Source organism: Sinocyclocheilus grahami, unplaced genomic scaffold, assembly GCF_001515645.1.
Source record: "Sinocyclocheilus grahami isolate Dianchi unplaced genomic scaffold, SAMN03320097.WGS_v1.1 scaffold186.1, whole genome shotgun sequence".
Classification (NCBI taxonomy): Eukaryota; Metazoa; Chordata; class Actinopteri; order Cypriniformes; family Cyprinidae; genus Sinocyclocheilus; species Sinocyclocheilus grahami.
This window is the reverse complement of record NW_015505365.1, coordinates 671,307-694,837: the sequence shown is the minus strand read 5'-3', so window position 1 is coordinate 694,837 and position 23,531 is coordinate 671,307. Positions and strand designations below refer to the sequence as shown.

General features: G+C 36.4%; 2 protein-coding genes across 2 annotated transcripts in view; both read left to right on the top strand.

Moving 5' to 3' along the window:
- Nucleotides 1-4,532: 4,532 nt before the first annotated feature.
- On the top strand, nt 4,533-7,859 carry LOC107594569 (melanopsin-A-like). Its single transcript, XM_016284661.1, has 4 exons — nt 4,533-4,737; nt 4,834-4,989; nt 7,111-7,218; nt 7,676-7,859. The coding sequence occupies exons 1-4, from the start codon at nt 4,535-4,537 to the stop codon at nt 7,857-7,859; spliced, it is 651 nt and encodes a 216-aa protein (XP_016140147.1). The 5' UTR covers nt 4,533-4,534.
- An 8,866-nt stretch (nt 7,860-16,725) lies between these two features.
- The window catches only part of pdlim5a (PDZ and LIM domain 5a), a 46,043-nt gene continuing 39,237 nt past the window's right edge, over nt 16,726-23,531 (top strand). Inside the window, exons 1-3 of the mRNA XM_016284660.1 lie at nt 16,726-16,828; nt 18,064-18,082; nt 21,000-21,006. Coding sequence (XP_016140146.1) covers nt 16,726-16,828; nt 18,064-18,082; nt 21,000-21,006 — 129 coding nt within the window. The remainder of the gene's footprint in view (nt 16,829-18,063; nt 18,083-20,999; nt 21,007-23,531) is intronic.

The window sequence follows — 23,531 nt, the reverse complement described above, 5'->3', positions numbered from 1 at the left end:
CAAATTATATCATACAAATTCATATGTTTTCCTCATGAGATCAGGTTGGATTTTGAATTTTCAGATATGGATGAAAGACAGAAGCCCGTTCATAAATGCATTGTGGATTGCAGTGTTGTTAACTAAAACTATTAAAAATCATTTTCTGAGATAGAAAAAATTAAAGCTAAAATACTGATATTAGATGAAAAAGTAAACAGAAAATTAGAAACTTAAATAATAATAAAAAATGAATTAAAGCTAGAAATATTTTTTAAAAGTCTGCTAATGTTTTTAGCAAAGCTTTGTATTTGTCAAATAAAATAGTCAAGCTTGTCATTGAAATAATATTGTTCATTTGTTTGTTTGGATTATTTATTTACAGATTTTTGAGTGGTGAAAACAGAAGATTAAACTATAGACTGCATTGTTGTTATTGCTAACTGAAATGAAAAACTATTTTTTAATAATAGAAATACTGCCTTGGCAACTAACTGAAATAAGTTTATAATTAAAAGCTAAATAGAAATAGAACCTAACAAAATTACTGAAATGTAAACTAAAATCGAAATGAAATCTGAAAATATGAAATATTAGTAAATACTGTAGTAGCATGCTAAAATGGCATTTCTGAAGTCCGAAGAAACATTCCTGGTGATTCCTTGAGCTCAGAGAAGCTTGAATCACTGCAGCTGTACATGTTCAACCCTCATTCACTCTCTCTCTCATTCAGAATCTCTCTCTGACCCTCACATCCATTACATCAGTGATGAAAGAGGAAAGCACTGTAATCTATCTGACACATGCTCTCATTTCAACTCATCTTTTGTCTGGTTTCAATTAGTCTCATGTGTTTTCTCTTCTTCTAGCCATGTTCAAAGAGGACAGAATGTCAGGGGTGTGTCATGTGACAAGTAGGTAGCAGTGTGTCCATCTGTTGCTGTTACTTATAGTGTTGAACTAAACTCTCTCTTACTCTGAGCAGAGACAGACTGAGAGGAAGTGATGTGGGAAACAGAAGACCGAGACCATGACTGAGTCTGCGCTCAGGTTTGGTTTGTTGAAGAGCTGTTCTTCAGTGTTTGTTGCTGTATCTTCCGTTTGGTGATGGAGCCTCAACGGCAGATCTACAGAAGACTGGACATCCCGGATCATGTGCATTACATCATCGCCTTCCTCATCCTCATCATCGGCACTTTAGGAGTCACGGGCAACGCTTTGGTCATGTTTGCCTTCTACAGGCATGAATGCTTAGTTGTTTGTTGAGATGAAGAACTTGAACCAATCTCTTAGCTCATGTGGGGAAATTTGGTGTTTTATTACGTAGCACTGTATGATGCAGTAAATTAATTATCAAACTCGATTCGAATATGTTATTGACATTAATTGTTTTAGTAAATTGGAGCAGTGCGGTAAAACTAGAGCAGGCAGTGAAATACTAGTAAAAAGCTTCTCTTTTCTTTTTTACTACACCCGTTTGCTCAGATTAAGGTTACTCACGCAAAACACCCTGCAGGTCACCGGACAGCCCTAATCCTCATTTTCCATAATTGTTTTTTCCTTTGCATTCAAAATAGGTCATTTTTAGGGCAGGGAACTTGGGAATATTGTGAACGAGGTATAAATAACAAGGTTGATTCATTTCCATAAATGGGTGCAATTATTGAAATCATGGGCTTCTGTAGAGTGGAAGGAATTGACTGCTATTACAGGAATCCCTAGAACTACAGTACATCGATGGAAAGAACTGCAATGGAGGCATTTGATCTGTTGGATATCAGCTTTGACAAATAACTCTCATTTGCATCCCATCTTCTTTTTATGCATTTACAATGAAAGGTTTTGTCGGCAAAGATTAGTAGGGATATAATCGTTCTGTGTGTGTAATAAAATCTGTTTATAATATTACATATTTGCATTTAAATGCAGTTAAAAGGATAGTTATGGAATATTTCTGCCATCGAAAAAAAAAAGGTAATTGCAACTTTGTGTCTCACAACTTTTTTTAAATAAAAATTCTGAATTGTGAGATGAAAAGTCGGAATTGCCTTTTTATTTTTTATTCTGTGGTGCAAACAAAAAGACAGATTTGTCAGATACTATAAAAACTCTGAGAAAAAAGTCAAAATTGTGAGATGTAATCTCGCAATTACGAGTTATAACTTGCAGTTGAGAGATATAAACTCACAATTCAGAGAAAAAAAGTCAGATTTGTGAGATGAAAAAGAGTCTTGTGAAATGAAAAAAGTCGCAATTACTTTTATGTTTTATTTCCTGGCGAAAAAAATAAATTGTGAGATGTCAACTCAGAATTCAGTGAAAAAAAGTCAAAATTGCGAGACAAACTCAAGAATTTGTGGGAAAAGGTCAGAATTGTGAGACATAAAAATATCTGAATTTTATTCAATGGTGGAAACAAGCTTTTATAGGACAGTTAATCAAAAAAATTTAAAAGAGGATAACTTAAAGGTCCCCTGAAGTGCCTTGAAACATGCAGCATTACTCTATGTGGTGACGTAATTTCAACTGAAACAGAAAGGGAGGGCGGGACATATCGATCAGCCCCGCCCCCCTTTTAAAATAGCCAATTGCGTTTTGTTTATATCTACTCGGACCAGAGCCATTGAGCTCGGTAAAGCCGCATTTGACAGCCACAGTCTAATAGATTACCCCCTAGATTCAATATGAAACTCTTAGTAAAACAAAATAGTGGTCATAATCATGCTGAGGATGTGTAGTTTTAAAAGTTTTTAATATATGCCGACTCGCGTCTCTGAACCGGAGCCAAAGTCCGGATCAGACTGTGTGCGCTGCTGTGGTTCGCGTGAAACAACGTGAAACCAGACCTTCAGAATTTGTACCAATCGAAAGCATTTTTACACTGTCTGAATCGTTCCCTATCATCTACATTGTGCACGTCGACCCATTCACTGTACAGGAAATACTACACTGTGGTAGGGTGACCATACGTGCCATTTTCCCAGGACGCGTCCTGGCCAGGATTTCTATATTGCCTAAAATATCTAGGTTTTGGCCTAGCCCTAACCCTAACCCTACACTGTAAAAAATGACGTGAAGTTAATGGTTAAAGACTGTAAAAATGCTACAGTAAAAGATAGTGGAAACTTTGCTGAAGAGATGATTAAAATATATATAAACATTTTTAAAGCAAAAATGTTGAAATTTTTTTCTGCATTTTTAAAATAAACTGAGTATATTTATTAATCAAAAATATATTCCTTTATTTATCAATAATTAGAAAATAGTAGAAACTTTGCGGAAGTGATTCTTTTTATTAACTTTATTTTATGCAGATATCATGGAAAACACTTAAGCTAAAGTATATACCATACAGACGGTTCCTTATGCTTTCAAAATGCTCTCGAGGTATTTTGATGTCATAAACCGATCGGTCTGCACACGCAAACAAAGCCAAAACCTAGATATTTTAGGCAATATAGAAATCCTGGCCAGGACGCTTCCTGGGAAAATGGCACGTATGGTCACCCTACACTGGACAAGTGACCGATCTCAGCCGCAGCTTCAGCGTCTGTTTGTAGTGCAGGGGGCGGGCGCTTCGGATTCTAGAGAGCATTTGATTGGTCAGAAGATTTGATGAGAAGATGTGTACGATGTGACGTCAAAAAAAAAATCGTTTTGGCGGAAGTGACGAACTGCAAGCTTTGAATGCTTATATCTTCTAAATGTGAATTTTGTCACTGTTTCGGAGCACACTGCCTTATAGATAACCTTAAGACTAACATATTGATACTAACACCCAAAAAACTTTCATTTTGACTTCATGGGGACTTTAAAGATATTTTACTGGTAAACAAACTGTTTCAGTTCACATTGACTCCCATTGTACTTTTTGTCCATATAACGGGAGTCAATGGTAACCTAAACTGTTTGGTTAGCAACAAAAATATCTTCAAAATATCTTTTGTGTTTTGCAGAAAAAAAAGCAAGTCACATAAGTAGAAGCAACACCTGAAATTCATTGTTCATAAACTGTTAACTTTATTTTATGCAGATATCATGGAAAACACTTAAGCTAAAGTATTTTTATTAATACTGGTGAGTGTGGAAGCTTATTTCTGCCAAGGAATAAAAATATTTAAAAAAAGCTAAATGCGACTCTTTATCTTAAAAATTACTTTTTTTTCTCTCTCAATAGTGAGCGCTGCCGCTGATCTCACAATTCAGATTTTTTTTCTCAGATATCTCGCAATTTCGAATTATTAATTGCAAGATATAAACTCAAAATTCTGAGAAAAAAAATCATTATTTACTCACCCTCAAGCTGTTCCAACCCTGTATGAGTTTCTTTGTTGAACTTACAAGATATATGAAAAATATGGGTAACCAAACAATTGCTTCATCCCAATAGACTAACAGGGCCAGCAACTTTGGTTACCAGCATTCTTCACAATACCTTCTTTTGTGTTCAACAGAAGAAAGTAACTCATACAGGTCTGGAGCAACTTGAGTAAATGATGACAGCATTTTAATTTTTTTGGTGAACTATCCCTTTCAGATGTGACTTTAGCATGAAATGTCCGATATGTCTTTTAATGCTCCTGCAGGTTCCTACATCCCTGAAGGTCTGATGACAACCTACACGTGGGACTACGTCTCGCCGTCTCCCACCTACAAGAGTTACACCATGATGCTGTGCTGTTTCGTCTTCTTCATCCCTCTGGCCATCATCCTCTACTGTTACCTGGTTATGTTCCTCTCCGTACGAAAGGCCAGCAGGTCTGAGCTCCTTGAGGCGTCTTCAAATTGAAGAGTTTTCAGTGAAAAGCGTTTACGACTGCATGAATGTATGTGTGTGTGTGTGTGTGTGTTTAGAGATCTAGAGCAGCTGAGCTCTCAGAAGTCCAGCTTTGTGAAGCAGCAGTCCATGAGGAGTGAATGGAAACTGGCTAAAATAGCGGCTGTGGTCATAGTGGTGTATGTGCTGTCCTGGGCTCCCTACGCGTGCGTCACCCTCATCGCCTGGGCAGGGTGAGTGCTGCTTCTTATTCAAGTGATCTTTATATAAATTTCGGAAGCATCACTAAATCTATTGCTCATACATGGGGTTATTCCTAACCCTTAGAATGTAGTTTGTGCTGCATGCATGAATGACACTCTACCATTCAAAAGGTTGGTCAGAACGTTTAAAAAAAGAAAAGAAATGAATGCTTTTATTCAGCAAGTATGCATTAAATTGATCGAAAGTAACATTTGTAATTCTACAAAGGATTTCTGTTGCAAACAAATGCTGTTGTTTTGAACTTTCTGTTCATCAAAGAGTCACAAGAAGATATGGGGTTGTAAAATTATGGCCTCATACTGATTTTACAGCCATGTGATGAGAGCCAAACAACAGCTCGCTTGTGTAAGCGCTGTGTTCACTGTCCTGCTCTGTTGTTATCTGTCCTGTAGGCATGACATGGTCTTTCATCTGAGATTAAAGAGATGCATTTGATGAGAAGTAACTATGAAATATAGCATTTGTCCTAAATTTGAAAGTGTACTGTTCCTAACACATCTTATTTGTTGTGCTTGCAATTTAAAATTGGGTAAAATGTGGATAATTTCAGTAATGGGAGTACAATTTCTATATAACCAATATACTGTATGTTAAAGTACTGACTACAGTTAATGTGTAACGGGGCTGACGAGACGTGAGACGTGTGGATCCATCTGCAGGCTTTATTAAAGAGACGTAGTACACAGGCAGGGTCAAAACAATGGCAAACAGGTATATGGCGGGCAAAACACAAGAATAGTCCTAGGGCTAGCGTAGGTCACCGATCAGCAGACAGAATCAAAGGGGCGAGACGAGAGGGAGAAATCCAAGGAAACAGGCAAAGATCAAAAACCGCAAAAACAGGCAAGGCAAGGCAAAACAAGGGAGACTCGGAAAGGGGTGCAGGCTAAACAATACTCAGCAGAGAAATGTGGTTAGAGTGGGTGTTATATAGTGAATGAGGTAATTAGAAACAGCTGTGTGCAATGAGTGCAATCAGGGCAGTGTGCAAATTGTGCAAAGAATGATGGGAAATGTAGTCCGGGGTGCTATGCAACAGTTTGTGTAGTGCGAGAGTCAATGAAATGGAAAGGGTGATCTCTGGTGGTGAATAAACAGAAGTCCATGGACTGAATTCTTGACATAATGGCTATAAAAAAGTTTAAAGTTCATTTGGGCAAGGCAAGACAAGGAAACCACGGAGACTCGGAAAGGGGTACAGGCTAAACAATACTCAGCAGAGAAAGGTGGTTAGAGTGGGTGTTATATAGTGAATGAGGTAATTAGAAACAGCTGTGTGCAATGAGTGCAATCAGGGCAGTGTGCAAATTGTGCAAAGAATGATGGGAAATGTAGTCCGGGGTGCTATGCAACAGTTTGTGTAGTGCGAGAGTCAATGAAATGGAAAGGGTGACCTCTGGTGGTGAATAAACAGAAGTCCATGGACTGAATTCTTGACATAATGGCTATAAAAAAGTTTAAAGTTCATTTGCAGATGTTAACCATATAACAGGACACATTGTCACACTATGTGGGGTAACTTGTCACAGTGGGAACTTACTGTTCAAAGATGCAGATTTTAAGAAAAGAAAAGTGTAGTGTTGAAGATATTGTTTAATAGTTTGGAGTCACCATTTTTGTTATTAGCGAACCCTTTGGAAAACAAAATTCTAGAGGACACAAAAATATAAAATGTTGCATAAAATATTCATAAATGACATAAAAAAACAAGCAGTAATGGAATTTCTGACTGATAACCAGCTACTGAGATACAGACGCATATGAGGAAAGTCCTCAATATATGGTGCATTGAATCGGTATACTAGATGCTATATATAGTTTGCTGTAATCTTTATATATCAGAAGTGTTTAACGTGTCTGTAATCTGCAAATCCCCTGATTACTGTTTATCTGGCACTTTTCGATGTACATTTGTTTGTGTATGTAAGTGTGTTTGTGGATCTCTATAGTAGTTAAGCTCAGCACAGCTGTGAGAAGTAGATTATAGTGATTATAAAACATTGTAATCTCTTTTTCTCTCTTCAGCACTGCACTTTTTGAATGACCTACATGCATTTAAAAGTAACTGTATTTTTTCCTGTGTTTCTCAGGCATGCAAGCATCCTCACACCCTACTCTAAAACACTGCCGGCGGTCATCGCCAAATCATTTGCCATCTACAACCCTTTCATATATGCCATAGTTCACACCAAATACAGGTAAATAGATATTAAAACAAGCTAAATACACAATCACGCTCATTTCATGCAAAAATACATGTTTGTATGTGGACAGAAAAAATACAAAGGGTTAGTAGAACATTAATGTCAAGCAGTGGCAGCAGTGCCCCAGACTTTACCTAAAACTAATTGAAACAATTTATAATATAATATAATATAATATAATATAATATAATATAATATAATATAATATAATATAATATAATATAATATAATATAATATAATATTATATTATTATACATGTTGGTTTATAATCATTTGTCACACCAAGTCTATTTAAGTGAACTAAAAAAAGTAAAAAAATGTAAAACTAAAACTAAAAATATATGTATATGCGTGTGTGTCTCTGTGTGTGTGTGTGTGTGTATATACATGTATATATATATATATATATTTTTTTTTTTCACATCATGACATATATTAATTTGTCTGCAGAGCCACATTGGCTGAGAAGGTCCCAGGTTTGTCCTGCCTGTCTCGCGTTCAGAAGCACTGTCTCACCTCCTCCACCAATAGCGATGCCTCAGTCCAGGACACCAGCGTCAGCAGACAGTCATCGGTCTCCAAGAACAAACTCCACAAAACCACCGCCAACAACTCCAGTACTATGGTACAGTAGAAAGGTCCATCTGTACACTGTAAAAAATGATTGTGATTTTAACTAGAAGCACTGTCTCACCTCCTCCACCAATAGCGATGCCTCAGTCCAGGACACCAGCGTCAGCAGACAGTCATCGGTCTCCAAGAACAAACTCCACACAACCACCGCCAACAACTCCAGTACTATGGTACAGTAGAAAGGTCCATCTGTACACTGTAAAAAATGATTGTGATTTTAACTGTAAACAACTGTAAAATGCTACAGTAAAAACCTGTTAACTGGTTAACAGTAAGTTTCCATACTATATTCGGTGAATAAATGTAATTTCATTTAATGTGATTTCACAGTAAAATACTGTTAAAAATAAATTTTTTGGAAGTGAAAAAGAAAAAGTCATTGCATAATTTACAGTGAAAAACCGTAAATTGACACTCCCAGAATTTGACAACCCTTCAAATTTGATGATTTTTTGTTGAAATAACATGTTTCTTAGCTTTTCTTATCAGTTGTGCACTAGGGTTTAATCTTACATCTAATGTTGTTAAATTAATGTTTATTGCATTATTTCAGTATCACGTGTGTCACCATGATTGGGATTAGTGTTTGTGTGAATGACACTGTGCACCTTCTATTCATAAGTATTGCCCTCCTCAGCTCGTAGAAAAGCTGTTTGTGATGAGCTTTGGTTCATCATGTGATTTTCTCATCACCACCAGTTTTTGGTGGTTATCAGTGCATTACAATGGTTCAAAACAGATATTAGTACTTCAATATGTTGGTTTATTAACATTACATCAGTTAATGAAATAAGGTATTTTATTGTGAATTTAATTTAAGTCTGTAAAACCTAAAATGTTGCTACCATATTTTGTACGGTGAAGTTCTGGCAACCACAGCTGCCGGTATTTTACCGTAAATATCACAGTTTTTTTTTACAGTGTAGGCTTGAGTTTCTATGACGCCAAGATGAGACTCCGTTCATATCAATGGCCTAAACTTGAAATCACATGACCTGCTGAATACCACACACTTTATCTCAGTAACACTCCTATTATCAAACACTTTAGGAATGCTGAATAAGGTGCTGGTTTGTCCATGGATCTATATTTTAGGGTGTGTGTTTATGTGTGTGTGTGAGATTGCAGGTAATGGGAGAAGTGGAACTAGACCTGATGGAGAACAGGCCCAACTTGACTAAAGTGTCATTTAGAAACTCATCGAGACAGCAGATCCTCAAATGCTCCTCGCTGCTGATAGAGAAGGTGAGGTTTAATTCACTGGCACTGAAACATTAATATTTCACTTACAAATTTGTGGAAAATGTACTTGCCCCCAGGCCATCCAAGATGTAGATGAGTTTGTTTCTCCATCAGATTTGGAGAAATTTTTCATCACTTGCTCATCAGTGGATGCTCTGCAGTGAATGGGTGCCGTCAGAATGAGAGTCCAAACAGCTGATAAAAACACCACAATAGTCCACAAGTAATCCACACCACTCCAGTCTATCAACTAATGTCTTGTGAAGTAAAATGCTGCGTATTTGTAAGAAGCAAATCCTTCATAAAGCCATTTTAACTTTAAATCATCCCTTCCGGCCCAAATACGAGTCCATAATCCATAATAACGCTTCCTCCAGTGAAAAAAGTCCAGCCCATGTTGTCCTCTCTTATCAAAAACCACCAATATATTTTGTTTTGAACTGTTTTTGCATTTGATCTGTGCATATTCACAGACTTTATCCCTAGATAAAGAAATAGTATGGATAGAGGAATCGTTTTAATTTTTTGGAATTTAAGAACGTCTTAATGATGGATTTGTTTATGACAAACATTGAGCTTTTTTCTTCACCAGACATTAACTGATGGACTGGAGTGGTGTGGATTACTTGTGGATTATTGTGATGTTTTTATCAGCTGTTTGGACTCTCATTCTGACGGCACCCATTCACTGCAGAGCATCCATTGGTGAGCAAGTTATGCAATACTACATTTCTCCAAATCTGTTCTGATGAAGAAACAAACTCATCTACATCTCGGATGGCCTGAGAATTTTCAGTAAATTGTAATTTTTTGGTGAACTATTCCTTTAAATAGACTTGTGAATAAAACTTATAGACCAAATGAATGTACAGGAAGGGGAGTGTCCATATACAGTAATTCAACCAATCGCCAAGTGTGTTTGTGTTCTGTAGCCTCCAGTGCAGATGAGAGAGTCGTTCAGTCTATGCGAGCGAGATCTCGTCTCCGGTTCCCTCGCCATGGCAACGGCACCAACGGCCATTTACACTAAGAAGAGCGGGAGTGCTGATATGACCTCTGACCTCTCATTTAACCCTAAGAACGGCTCTGTGACCCGCAGCTCCTCAGACGCTCCCACAATCATCATCAGTCCAGCTTCAGAGAGCAATATGAGAGAAGATACAGTAGGAGAAGAAAGGTCTGGATCTCACTGTCAGGACTTAATAATTGGCCTCACAAACACAAACTGCCCTGCAGAGCTACTGGAGACTAAAGAGAGATTTCTCACATGAACCGATCTGACACTGTTCAATAAACTCTGATTCAAACTAGATGGGCACTTCATGAAGGAAATATCGGTGCTTGAGAAATGACCTTTTAGATGTGTTTTTTTTTTTTTTTTTGGCGTGCATGACAATCAAACACTATCTGTTTTTATAGAAAATGTAATTTTTTTTGTCTAAAAAAATTATAAAAAATATATTTGTACATTCCTTTTTGTCTTCGCACACAGGAACCTCATGGATCAGGACAATTTTCTTTACCAAAAAGTTACTTATTTTAATGACCAAAAAGTACACACATGTATTTGTTCCATCAGCCTTTATCTAAAGCAACTTACAAAATTTAAGACAAAATAAAAAAATATTTTTTTGAAGTTGTAAACAAAACAGGTTATTGGGGTATGTTTTACGATAAAAAAAAACAATTTCTTTCAACATCTAACTTCAAAGTTTAATTAAATGTGTAATTAATGATTCTTTGTAATTATTTGTGATATTTATTAGCAATTTCTGAGTGAAAATCTTTCACCACCAAAGTTTTTTTTGTATTATTTAGCTTGTGTGTGTTTGTTTTTCTCTTTTGGCAATAACTATAAACCAATATTTGTTGCCAAAGCCCGTGTTTAGTGATATATTTGTCAGTATATATATGTATATATATATATATATATACAGCATAAATACAGTACTACTTAGCAATTTCCACAAATAGGTATGAAGCAAATCTTTGAACTCTCTCTCAGTCTCGTTTTTAAGCAAAAATGATTGGTAATTGACAAAAAAAAGTCACGTAATTAATTTATATAATTTAAATATACCGTTTATAAATTTGCATATACTGTTGGCCTTACCATGGAAATTTCCAAATATCCTAGAAGACACAAAGCTTCATTTTCCTCCTTCATCCAGCAGAGGACGCTGCATCTCATGCAATCACAACCAGTTTAAATGATTCCTAGATTATCTTTAATGCAGAATTGATTCACTTTAAGTAAATAGTGTAAGTATTGTCTCACCGTCAAGTACCTTGAAGTACACTAGCCTGTGCTTCAGAGAGATTTGACCGTATTTAGAGCACATTGATTTCTAAACAGTCCCCTCATTTGTCTCTGTTGCTTTACGAGTGCATTAGCCCAGAGCATAAAATAAACTCTAATAACTCTCACTGCTTTTTCTAGAGGAGAGTTTGAGCTAGAGTACATTATTGATCCCCATGATGCTAATAATAGCTTCTTTATGCATTGGCGTGGTCTGTGTTTACACTACATCCTATTTAACCCACATTAACATCAATGTGCATGCTTTTAGACTGTCTGTGTGAGGTTTTCAACTGTTATCTAACATGTCAGACTGTTTAAACGGTCTGTAGTCTTTGTAAAAGCTGTCGTCCTGTGGATGCAGGGGAAGGCCAGACAGGGCCTGTGTGATTTAGGTACTATGCTGTGCAGTAATGATCTCTCTGTGAATGTGAGGATTGTTGGGTTTATCATTAATCATTACTTATCTGACTGATTCAGTATGGTAGTAATACTTTTCCTCGAACTTGTAAAACCGCACCTTTTGAGGCCACTTTCTCTGAAACCTGCACCACCAAGTAAAAGTATTATTTAATAAGACTGAAACAATCTGACTACATTAAGTCATTTTATGTTAACTTTAGACATTATATTCATTACCATGCATTGAGGTAGCTTTCTCATGTTATTTATTTTATATATTTAACATAACTTTATTAGTACAATATATATTGTACTGAATATATGATTTATTCTGCTATTTTATTTTTACACACACACACAGGTTTGTTTTTATGGTACACACACAAAACTAAAAAAAAAAAAAGCTTTTTTGCCAGGACATTATATTTATAATTGGCACAAAGTATTTCCCCCCCCCTTTATTTGTACATTTTCAAGTATTTGATGAATTTAAAATTTTACAAATACAGTTTAAATAGCATTTTAACGTGACTATATATAAAGAAAGGGGATCAGAATAAGTTAACTACAGAATAAAAGAAACTATCGAAATAAAATAAAAGATACAATCAATTATCCCCTATAATAGTAAAGCACAATTATATATATATACAGTATATATATATATATGTATAAATGTAATTTACATTTTTATTTAACACATTATATTTAGCCTATAAGTGGTATAAACAATTGGATTGTTTTAAAATTATTTTTTATTTTATTTATTTTGCATCAGTACAATGTGTCATATAAGTGAAATATTTTGAATTAAATATAATTCAACTATACTTAATTTTACTTTTATTTTATTACAGAACTTTCTTGCATGGACAGTATATAAGCTGCTTAATAGTAGTACAAAATATAAGTCTTGCAATGTTGCGTCCATATAAAGTAAAAGAAAGGTTTTTGGGGGTTGCGGGAAGGTCTTTGTAGTGTTTTGCTTTTCTGCAGGTCCAGCCCATGTTTGCTGACGTCACCTGCGGAGGGACCTCATGAGCCTCGCAGCGCCGCCGCAGCTGCACAGACGCGACGCGACTCATCTGCAGACCTGCGCGCACAGGTAAGCGCGAGCTCATCACATGACACAAGACAGGAGAAACTTTAAAACTGTTTTACATGGATTTCAGTTAAATACTTTTTAGTGTGTGGGAAACCGGGGCAAGTTGTCACTACAGCACTTGCTGTTTATTGACACCGATTTGAGAAGAATACGTTTGTTTAAAATGTGAAACACTATCTTAAGTAAAAACAAAAAAAATTCTAAAATGCAATTTTAAATAAGCAATTTTTTAAAATGTAAAGAGTAAGACAATTTTGAAAAATAATTAAAAAAAAAATAATAAAAATATACCATTGTTTTGTTCAAAAGAACAGATAAAACTATGATGACATTGGTTATTTAGTTATTATTAGTTTTTTGAAACTACACTGATATTCACTGATGAAATTAATGAATGCATGCAGTTTTTATTTAATTTATTTTTTGTAAAAAATGTTAGATTTGAAAAACAAACTTTAGCAAAATTCGTCTTTGTGTTGACACGGCATGCCTACAAGTTGCCTAATAATATCCATAACAAATGGAGTAAATGTTGAGTGTGAAATGGTGAGAATAAACTGAAATCAACAGTGATCAACGATTAGCATTTGGTAGTGTTCTTCAGGAGCTGTAATGTCTCATGATGTCTCGGAGGGCCCCATATAGATGGGGGGGATGTCATATGTTATTCAGGCTGGGGTCGATGTCTGTCTTCACCTCTCTGGATGAGCAAATTAGACAGGCAGCAGATGAGAAAAATGATTTAAACCGCTAAATTACCATGTTTAAAAAAGTGCATATATTAGTGATATGACGTGAGATGTTTTGCAGAATCTTTTCTGTACAGTGCTTAGTTTCTTACAATTTTTTTTCTTCCCCAAAAGTCAAAAATATTATTCAATAAGACATTATTCAGGACATTATATTTACAAATTGGTATAAACCATAAATTCAATATGGTTTCTTTTATTTATTTTTTACTTTACTTTTGAAAAATACCAATCTTATTTGATCTTTGGATAAACTGTTTCTAGCTTCTTTGCAATGTCTGTTTGGCTATTTAAAATGTGCCAGTTTAGTGTATACTTTTGAATGAAATTGCATGCATATATCTTGGTGGTCACTGACTCTGACTGATTCACATACAAGCACAGATGCTCAGATGCGCAGACACTGTTTCATTATTTATTTTTAGCGTGCAGAACATTGATTGGTCCTTGTGAAGATCTGCTCGCTGTTCCAGGAACTAGGACCTTTTGGGGCTTTAATTATTGCTTTAGCAGTGTTTCAAAAAGTCAAGCATTACTCTTGCTCTTATTTAGAGATTTGAACAAACTCCAAATCCAAACTTCAGTGTTTAACCCGTCCTGCAGTGCTTGTGCTCCAGACATGAATGATACCTAACATCTTTTCTATGCAATTAGAGTTCCAGGTTTGAAAGTGTTGTCAGCAGGTATCAGACGACTGAATTAGTTACTCGTCTGGTGTAATTGCATTGATTCAGTGCAGACAGATCGGGATTAAATTAGATTAGTGTGAAGTCACATACAGCCAGACAGTTTCTGTGTTCATGTGCATGATATTTTTATTCAGAAATGTCTCAGACACACTCTGTAATCGTGACTTAAATGTGGTTAATGCAGTTAAATCTCTTTGTAATGCTAATGAATCAGATCATCTACGACCAGCGGCCAGAAGAAACACAACACAAAGCAGCAATCTGTTTTCCTTGTGTCTCCCGCTGGAGTCACTGGATCTATAACGCATGTTGTTGGAGAAAACTGTAAACCAGAGAGACACTTAATCCGACAGCTATTATGAACACACACACACACACACACACACATGCAGACATCATGTATTGTTCTGGCTTTGGTCTCAGCTGTTCTCACTCAAGCCTAAAGCTACTTACTGCCGCCACTCAGCGTGCCTCTGAATGCTCTATTGTGTGTGTATGCATAGATCATTTATCATATGCCACTAATGTGATTTCCTTATTGTGTACTGCTACACTTCTGTGGCAAGAGAGATGAGTGTGTGTGTGGAGAGAGAGATGAACACATGGAGTGTGATGAGTTTTAAACTATTGATATTAGATCTGGGTCAGATGCCGGACAAACCCCTCACTCAGCACTCACACACACCCCCACACACACACACAGATGGTCAGTGATCCCCAGACCGCCTGAGGACTGACCTTAAGGTTTATCATTGTATTCAGACTTTGTTGCTGAACATTGATATACAATATGTATGTGTGTGTCTGAATATATGATTAATATTAACCTGTCTATTGTCCAGCTCTGAACTCACATCCTCTTCCTCTCCACACTGCCAATACATGTGTTGTAGTTTATCAAAATATAGAAATATATAAAGATATAGAGATAGATCCGTCCATCATTCTATCATTTGATTGTTCTATATGGTTTCGCTTTATTAATCTCTGCATCAATCTGTCCATCTATCCATCCATCCATTACTCTATCATCTTTCCATCCATCCATCCTCTTTCATCCATCCATTCATTCCTCTATCATCCGTCCATCCATCCATCCATCCATCCACCAATTCATCCATCATTCCATCTATTATTCAGTCTGTCCATTCATCCATCATCAATCCATCTGTCTTCTTTGAATCTCTATCCATCCATCTTTCAATCTTTCGATCTATCATCCATCCATCCATCCTCTTTCCATCCATCCATCCCTCTATCATTCATCCATCCATCCATCCATCCATCCACCAATTCATCCATCATTCCATCTATTCTTCAGTCTGCCCATTCATCCATCATCAATCCATCTGTCATCTTTGAATCTCCATCCATCCATCCATCCATCCATCTTTCAATCTTTCCATCTATCATCCACCCATTCATCCATCCATCTCTCTGTCATCTTCCCATCTTTCCATCCATTCATCCATCCATCTATTCGTCTCTCATCTTCCAATCTCTGTCCATCCATCCATCCATCCATCCATCCATCCATCTGTCTGTCATCTTCCCATCTTTCCATCCATTATTCCATCTGTCCATTCATCCATCCATCTATTCGTCTCTCATCTTTCAATCTCTGTCCGTCCATCCGTCTATCCATCCATCATCTTTCAATCTTTCCATCCATCATTCATCTATCCATCTGCAATCTTTCCATACATTTTCTATCATCTTTCAATCTTTCCATCCATCCATCCATCTGTCATCTTCCCATATTTTCATCCATCATTCCATCCATCTACATGTCCATCCATTGTCCGTCCATTTATCCATCATCCTTCTACCAGTCTATCATTCATTCACCCATATTTATATCAAATGGGAAATTGTAGTGCAACAGTAGCCGTGCACAATCAACGGAGCACAGTATAACATAATAGAAACATTACTAGAATTTTCCATAATTTGGGTTTGTTTAATGAGAGTAACATTTGTCTTACTGATAGCAGATGAAGAGCATTCTGGATAATGCGTGATGACAGCATGGATCACATGTGAATCTCATCTGTATTCCAGTGTTTAGAGTAGTCTTACTCTTTTCCCATGACGAATTATTGGACAATATAAGCAATAGACAGAAATACTGGCAGGCTAAAGCATTCCCTCTTGAAATGTGCCGATGATGGGACACCCATCTGACCCGTGGAACATTCCAGCGTCTGATCCTGATCGTCTAATCTCAGGACCTTTGTTTTGGGTTCTGGTGGCTTTATGATGGTTCCTCCTTAATATTTGGCAGCACGTCTAGAGTCTGTTCCCAAAATATCAGCGTGTAAGCCTAGCACCCCCATCCCAACCCCCAAAATACACACACACCCTCTGATAGATGGGTATAAATGGACAATCTGCTGTCTGTGTGGATCATTTGGTGTCAGACCTTTCGACCCGCATTGCAGAGGAACTTGTGTTTCTTTTTGTCAAGGTTGTTGCTTTCTGAAGGTAAAGTTATCTGAATAACATATGCAAAACGATTACTTCTCTTTAGCGTTGTTAAATGCATGTTAACTTATGCATTATGCATTATTTGACTCTTTGTTGTATTACATTACTGTTCAGAAGCTTGTTTTAATGCTTTTAGCAAGGATGCAATAAATTGATCAAAAGTGATAGTAAAGACATTTATGACGTTAAAAAGGATTTTTATTTTAGACAAATGCTGTTTTTTGAACTTTCTATTCATGAAAGAATGCTGAAATTTTTTTCCACAAATATATTAAGCAACATTATGAAAATTAGCATACTTAGGTTTCGCGGACTACACGATAACACTGCAACCGGACTTTTTGAAAATCTTCACCCTGGCAGGCGTTTTCAAAAATGTTCGGGTTCAGTGAACTGGTGCTGCGTTTGCGTGTGGACGAACAGCCTAACCGTGTAGAAAAAGCTGCGGTTTTAAAAACAACCGCGTTCGTGTGGACCTTTGAAACCCGTTTTCAAAAATATGCGTTTTCAGTCCCCAAAACTCCGTTGTCGTGTAAACGAACAGGCAAAACGCATAAAAAGTTTCCAGTTTTTGGCTGAAAACTTTGTCGTGTAAACGGCCCCTTAGTCCTGGTCGGTGTAACGGTTTGGAGTTCTTTCTTCAATTTGCACCATCAAAATTAACCAGATAAAAAAAAATTGGCTTCAAACTTGAATTTTTCGGGGGGGTTTTTTCAAATACCTCACAAACGGATATTTGTCTCTCTGTTTAATTTTAGATTCTACAAGTTTAGGTTGTTGCATCCGAAATTTTTTTTTGAACAAACATAAAACATGACTGGATTGATTTCCATTTTTTTGTGTTTTGTGAGGTATTTGAAAAAAACCCCGGAAAATTTAAATTTGAAGCCAATTTTTATCTGGTTAATTTTGATGGTGCAAAATGAACAAAGAACTGCAAACCGTTACACGGACCTAGTCCTGATGTGGACTACTTTTAACAAAAGACGTATTTCTATGTCTATATATTTATAGGTGCTTTTTTTCTAACGTCACTTGATAGCAGATATTCTAAAATATAATTAAGACTCTTAGTTTTACCTCCATCTCATTTCGTCTTGACTACAGGACAAACTTAATACGCAAGTGGCACAGCTTACTCCGCCCCCCCCTGAATATTAATATCCTTTTCTGTTAAGTGATCTATGTAACCTTTCCTTTCCACCTGTTCATACTTTTTATTTCCTAATGAGTCTTCCACCCTCTCTCTATCTACAGTATCTCTCTCATACATGACAGGACAGGCGCTGTGACAGCTTTAGACTGTAAATAAACGTTTGTGTGGAGTGTGTCGGGTTTGGACGTGGACACGTCTGAGGTTGTGGGAGTGTGACTTTTTTTTTGTGTGTGTGAAAAGCGGTGGGAAGATTGGGTTGGTTTGGACCTTCGCTGTACTTCAGCCAGCTTTACAGAGATTTAATATTTTGAGTTCTGGTTTATGGTGGGATTTAATACAGGGATCTGGTCTAAACTAGGCTTTATAAAACTGTGGTTTGGAGCTGCTGCTACATTCTGGTTAGTGTCAGTCCACAGGATCACAGCTGGCTGTGTGTTCTGTTTCTCTCTTTCTGTACTTCTGATACCATCATGGAGGTACCACTACAGATGTTTTCTCTCTCTAGGTTTGAAGGAAATGTGATTGGCGTTTGCCTGCGTAAAACCTGCCACAACAAAGCTGGGAGGATGGTGTGGGTGGTTGCTAGGATGTTACTGTGTGGTTGCTAAGGTGTTCAGAATGTTGTTTAAGAGTATGTTGTTTCTAGAATGTTGTGGGTGGTTGCTAAGGTGTTCAAATTTTTTTTAACAGTATACAATTTCTAGAATGTTGTGGGTGATTGCTAGGGTGTAACTGTGTGGTTGCTAAGGTGTTCAAAATATTTTTTAACAGTATACAGTTTCTAGAATGTTGTGGGTGGTTTCCATGGTGTTACTGTGTGGTTACTAAGGAGTTCAAAATGTTTTTTTTAACATTATACTGTTTCTAGAATGTTGTGGGTGGTTTCTAGGTTGTTACTGTTTCGTTGCTAAGGTGTTCAGAATGTTGTTTAATGGTATACGGTTTCTAGAATGTTGTGGGTGGTTGCTAGGGTGTTACTGTGTGGCTGCTAAGGTGTTCAGAATGTTGTTTAATGGTATACGGTTTCTAGAATGTTTTGGGTGGTTGCTAGGGTGTTACTGTGTGGTTGCTACTGTGTTCAGAGTGTTGTTTAACAGTATACAGTTTCTAGAATGTTGTGGGTGGTTAGTAGGGTGTTACTGTGTGGTTGCTAAGGTGTTCAGAATGATTTTGTTAACAGTAAACAGTTTCTAGAATGTTGTGGGGGTTGTTAGGGTGTTGCTGTGTGGTTGCTAAGGTGTTCAGAATGTTTTTGTTAACTGTAAACAGTTTCTAGAATGTTGTGGGGGTTGTTAGGGTGTTGCTGTGTGGTTGCAAAGGTGTTCAGAGTGTTTTTAAGAGTATACAGTTTCTAGAATTTTGTGGGTGGTTTCTAGGGTGTTACTGTGTAGTTGCTAAGGTGTTCAAAATGTTTTTGTTAACAGTATACGGTTGCTATGGTAGATGGTTGGGGTTGTTGGGGTGTTGCTAGTCTGCATGGGTAAATTGCTCCCCCCCCAAAACAAAACAAAACCTTAAAACAAACAGACATTTTATGTGTGAAATTATTGTAGGACTGTAATTTAAATCAGTGTACTTATTTTTACCTAAAACTAAAACTATCAAAAATTCTTGAATGAAATGAAAGATACACACAGGAAAGAACATGTATCTGTTTGGTCCATTTAATGCCCCTTGTGAGAAAACCTATAATGAAGATTAGGTTTCTGCTCCACCTGAAACCTGATATAATCATTTCACTAAATTATTAATGACATAGCATTCAAGTACAAACTGTACCACTTCTCCTGATCATGCCAGCAGATTGTGCTTCCAGTCTCACCTATAAATCTGTGCAAAACCGCCTGCAAGATTCCACATGTGAACGTGAGACGAGCAGAAAACAAACTCAACCATTCATTCAGCCATTTATTCTGTTTGATTACACAGCGCTCTGGAGTACTTGACTGATTGGTCATTCAGTGGTCAAAACCGTTCAAAAGTTTGAAGATGATACATTTTATTTTTAAAATGTTTTTGAAAGAAGCCTCTAATGCTCACCAAGGCTTCATTTGGTCAAACATACAGTAAAAACAGTAATATTTTGTACAATTTAAAATAACTATATTCTATTTGAATATATTTTCAAATGTAATTTATTCCTGTGATGCAAAGCTGAATTTTTAGCATCATTACTACTGACACATGATCCTTCAGAAATCATTCTGATATGCTGTTTTGCTGTTCAAGAAACATTTCTTTTTATCGATGATGCAAACTGTTGAGTTTCTTAATACTTTTGTAGAAACCGTGTAGAACTGTCACTTTTGATCAATTTAATGCATCCATGCTGAATAAAAGTATTAATTTATTATTTTTTTAAATTGCATATTTATTTTATTATTTCATTTTTATATACTTGAATATTTTAACAAGAACTTCTCTTTAAAACTAGAGTGAATGATTTGGTATTTAATAAAAAAAAAATTCCCCTTAATTGAATAATCACCCATTTTTAATATTGTTGTAGCGCCAGAAACAAACACAAGCATTCATTACAATCCAAGACTGGATGAAATGAAATGCCCCTCTGTCTGACTTTTCGAACATATGGCTTAATTATTTGCGCAGATCTGTTCAGTGTATCATGATGAAGCAAATGGTATCTGTCTCACACACTTCATCTGAATATTACCGTATTCTCTCATTCTCTCAGCAGTGACGTTTCTTGACAGTTTTGGCCTGTCTCTATATACAGACTGCGTTCTGCTTGGAGTATTGATTGCGACAGCACTCGCGCCGTACCTCAGATACACACATAAGGCGCTTTATGAGTATTCACAGCTAGTTTATGAGTGTTTAGATTAAAGTTAATGAACGCACCTAGTTTATCTGAATGGGGTGGCGTGTCTCTGAGGGACGTTTATGAAGTTGAATGGACCTTCTGTTCACTGTTCACCTAGCAGCCGTGCAACACCTTCAAAAACAGTAAAACCACTGATGCTGTGGCAGACCATTTGTATGCGGTATGACTTCACGGTTACGCTGTGTAAAATCACCACCTGTTATATTTCAGGTTTACATGTGCTGTGGTGTGATTGGGAAACTGAATGCATTCGTGAAGAAAACATGAATGAGATTTTATATCTACTATTGTATATAAGGCTTTTGTGTTGTATAGAAGGAAGGAAGCAGTGTGAAGTTTTTGCTAAACATCTCCTTTTGTGGGCCAATTATCCTTTTAAAGGAATAGCTCACCCAGAAGTGAAAATGGGCTGGAAATGTACTCACTTTTTGGCCATTCAAGATGTAGATGAGTTTCTTCATCAGATTTGGAGAAATGTAGCATTACATTACATGATTTGCTCAGCAATGGATCTTCTGCAGTGAATGGGTGCCGTCAGAATGAGAGGACAACAAGTGATAAAAACATCACAGTAATCCACACCACTCCAGTCCGTCATGTCTTGTGAAGTGAAAAGCTGCGTGTTTGTAAGAAACCAATCCATCAAGACGTTTTTAATTTTAAACTGTCATTTCTGGCCAAAATACAAGTTCTCTATCCATAATAATAATTCCTCCAGTAAAAAGTCCATCCTCTGTTCTCCTCACACGTCAAAGTCCACCAACATATTAGGTTAGAGCTTGCTTTGGCTTGTAAACGGTGCTTGATCTGTGCAGATTTCTCTCCTGATTCAGACCAGACGACTTTTACACTGGAGAAACAATATTATGGATAGAGGAGGTATTTTATCCAAAAGCATTTACATTTACATGTAGTCATTTAGCAGATGCTTTTATCCAAAGCAATTTACAAATGAGGACAATGGAAGCAATCAAAATCAACAAAAGAGCAATGATAAGTGCTATAACAAGTCTTAGTTAGCTTAACGCAATACACGTAGCAAGGTTTTTTTTTAAATTATATAATAAATAAGAAAAAAAAGAAAAAGAAAACGGATAGAATAGAATAGAAAAAGAATAGAGCAAGCTAGTATTAGAGGCCTTTTTTGCTTTTGTTGATTGTATAATAAATAAAAAGAAAACAAAAAGCACTGGTTTGAAGATGAAAGCATCTTGATGGATGTTTTTTTTATAAACATGCAACTTTTCACTTCATAAGACATTAATTGATGGACTGGAGTGGTGTGGATTACTTGTGGATTATTGTGATGTTTTTATCAGCTATTTGGACTCTCATTCTGACGGCACCCATTCACTGCAGAGGATGCATTGCTGAGCAAGTGATATAATGCTATATTTCTCCAAATCTGTTCTGATGAAGAAACAAACTCATCTACATCTTGGATGGTCTGAAGGTGACTACATTTTCAGCAATTTTTTATTGTTGGAGTGAACTTTTCCAAGAATTACCGAATTTCTATACTGTTATATAACTATGCTTTCTTCTTTGCAAGCATAGTTTGGCATTAAGTGTCAATTGTCCCTTGAAAACTTTTGGCACTGGTGCTCTAACCAGCACTGAAACCAGCAACTCTCTAATTACTGCTGTGGCGTCTTGACTTTCAAAACCACTGAGTAAACAAGTCGTGAAAATATTTAGCACCAGATTCAGGCCCAGCTAAAACACACCAAAATATGTGTTCGCACACAGGCTGCCGGAGTAATCTGTCATTCAGAACACGCATGACGAATTTCAATGTTGTTTTTTTCCATGCAATGAAAGCATAGAGTGACCAAGGTCTAAAAATGGCCAAAATGTTCAATAAGTCTATTTTTTTTTAAGAAATGAATAATTCCATTCAGCAAATATGCATTAAACTGATCAAAAGTGACAAAAGTAAAGACATTTATAATGTTACAAAAGATTTCCGTTTCAAATACTGTAAATGCTGTTCATTTGAACTTTCTGTTCATCAAAGAATCCTGAAAAAAAAAAAAGTATCAACATTTTCCCAGAAATACTGTATGGAGCAGCACAACTGTTTTCAACATTAATAATAAGAAGAAATGTTTCTTGTGCAGCAAATCAGCATATTAGAATGATTTCTGAAAGATCATGTGACACTGAAGACTGGAGTAATGATGCTGAAAATTCATCACAGGAATAAACTACATTTTAAAATATATTACAATAGAACACAGCTATTTTAAATTCTAAGAATATTTCACAATTTGACTTGTATTTTTGAGTAAATAAATGCAAAAGTTGACTTTTAAACAGTATTTTGATGTACTGACCAGGAGTTAAGTTACAGTCGTAGTTAATTTTCAAGTCAAAATGTGAATTTGATCAATTTATTACAAAAAGGGAGCACATGTTCTTACTCAAATTGGGACATTTATTTTATCTTTTATATCTGCAGCTCTGAAACTCTGTAAGTCAGTGAATAAATGCATGCATTTTCTTCTTGGCTGCATTATTTTTTCTTTAAAGACTCAAATCAGAGTTCGTCTTTGCCCTATGGATGAATCAGAGCAACCTGACCACATTCACTAAACATACATACATTTGTATGCAAATTCACACACACACACACACACACACACACACACACACACACACACACACACACACACACACACACACACATATGTCTGGTT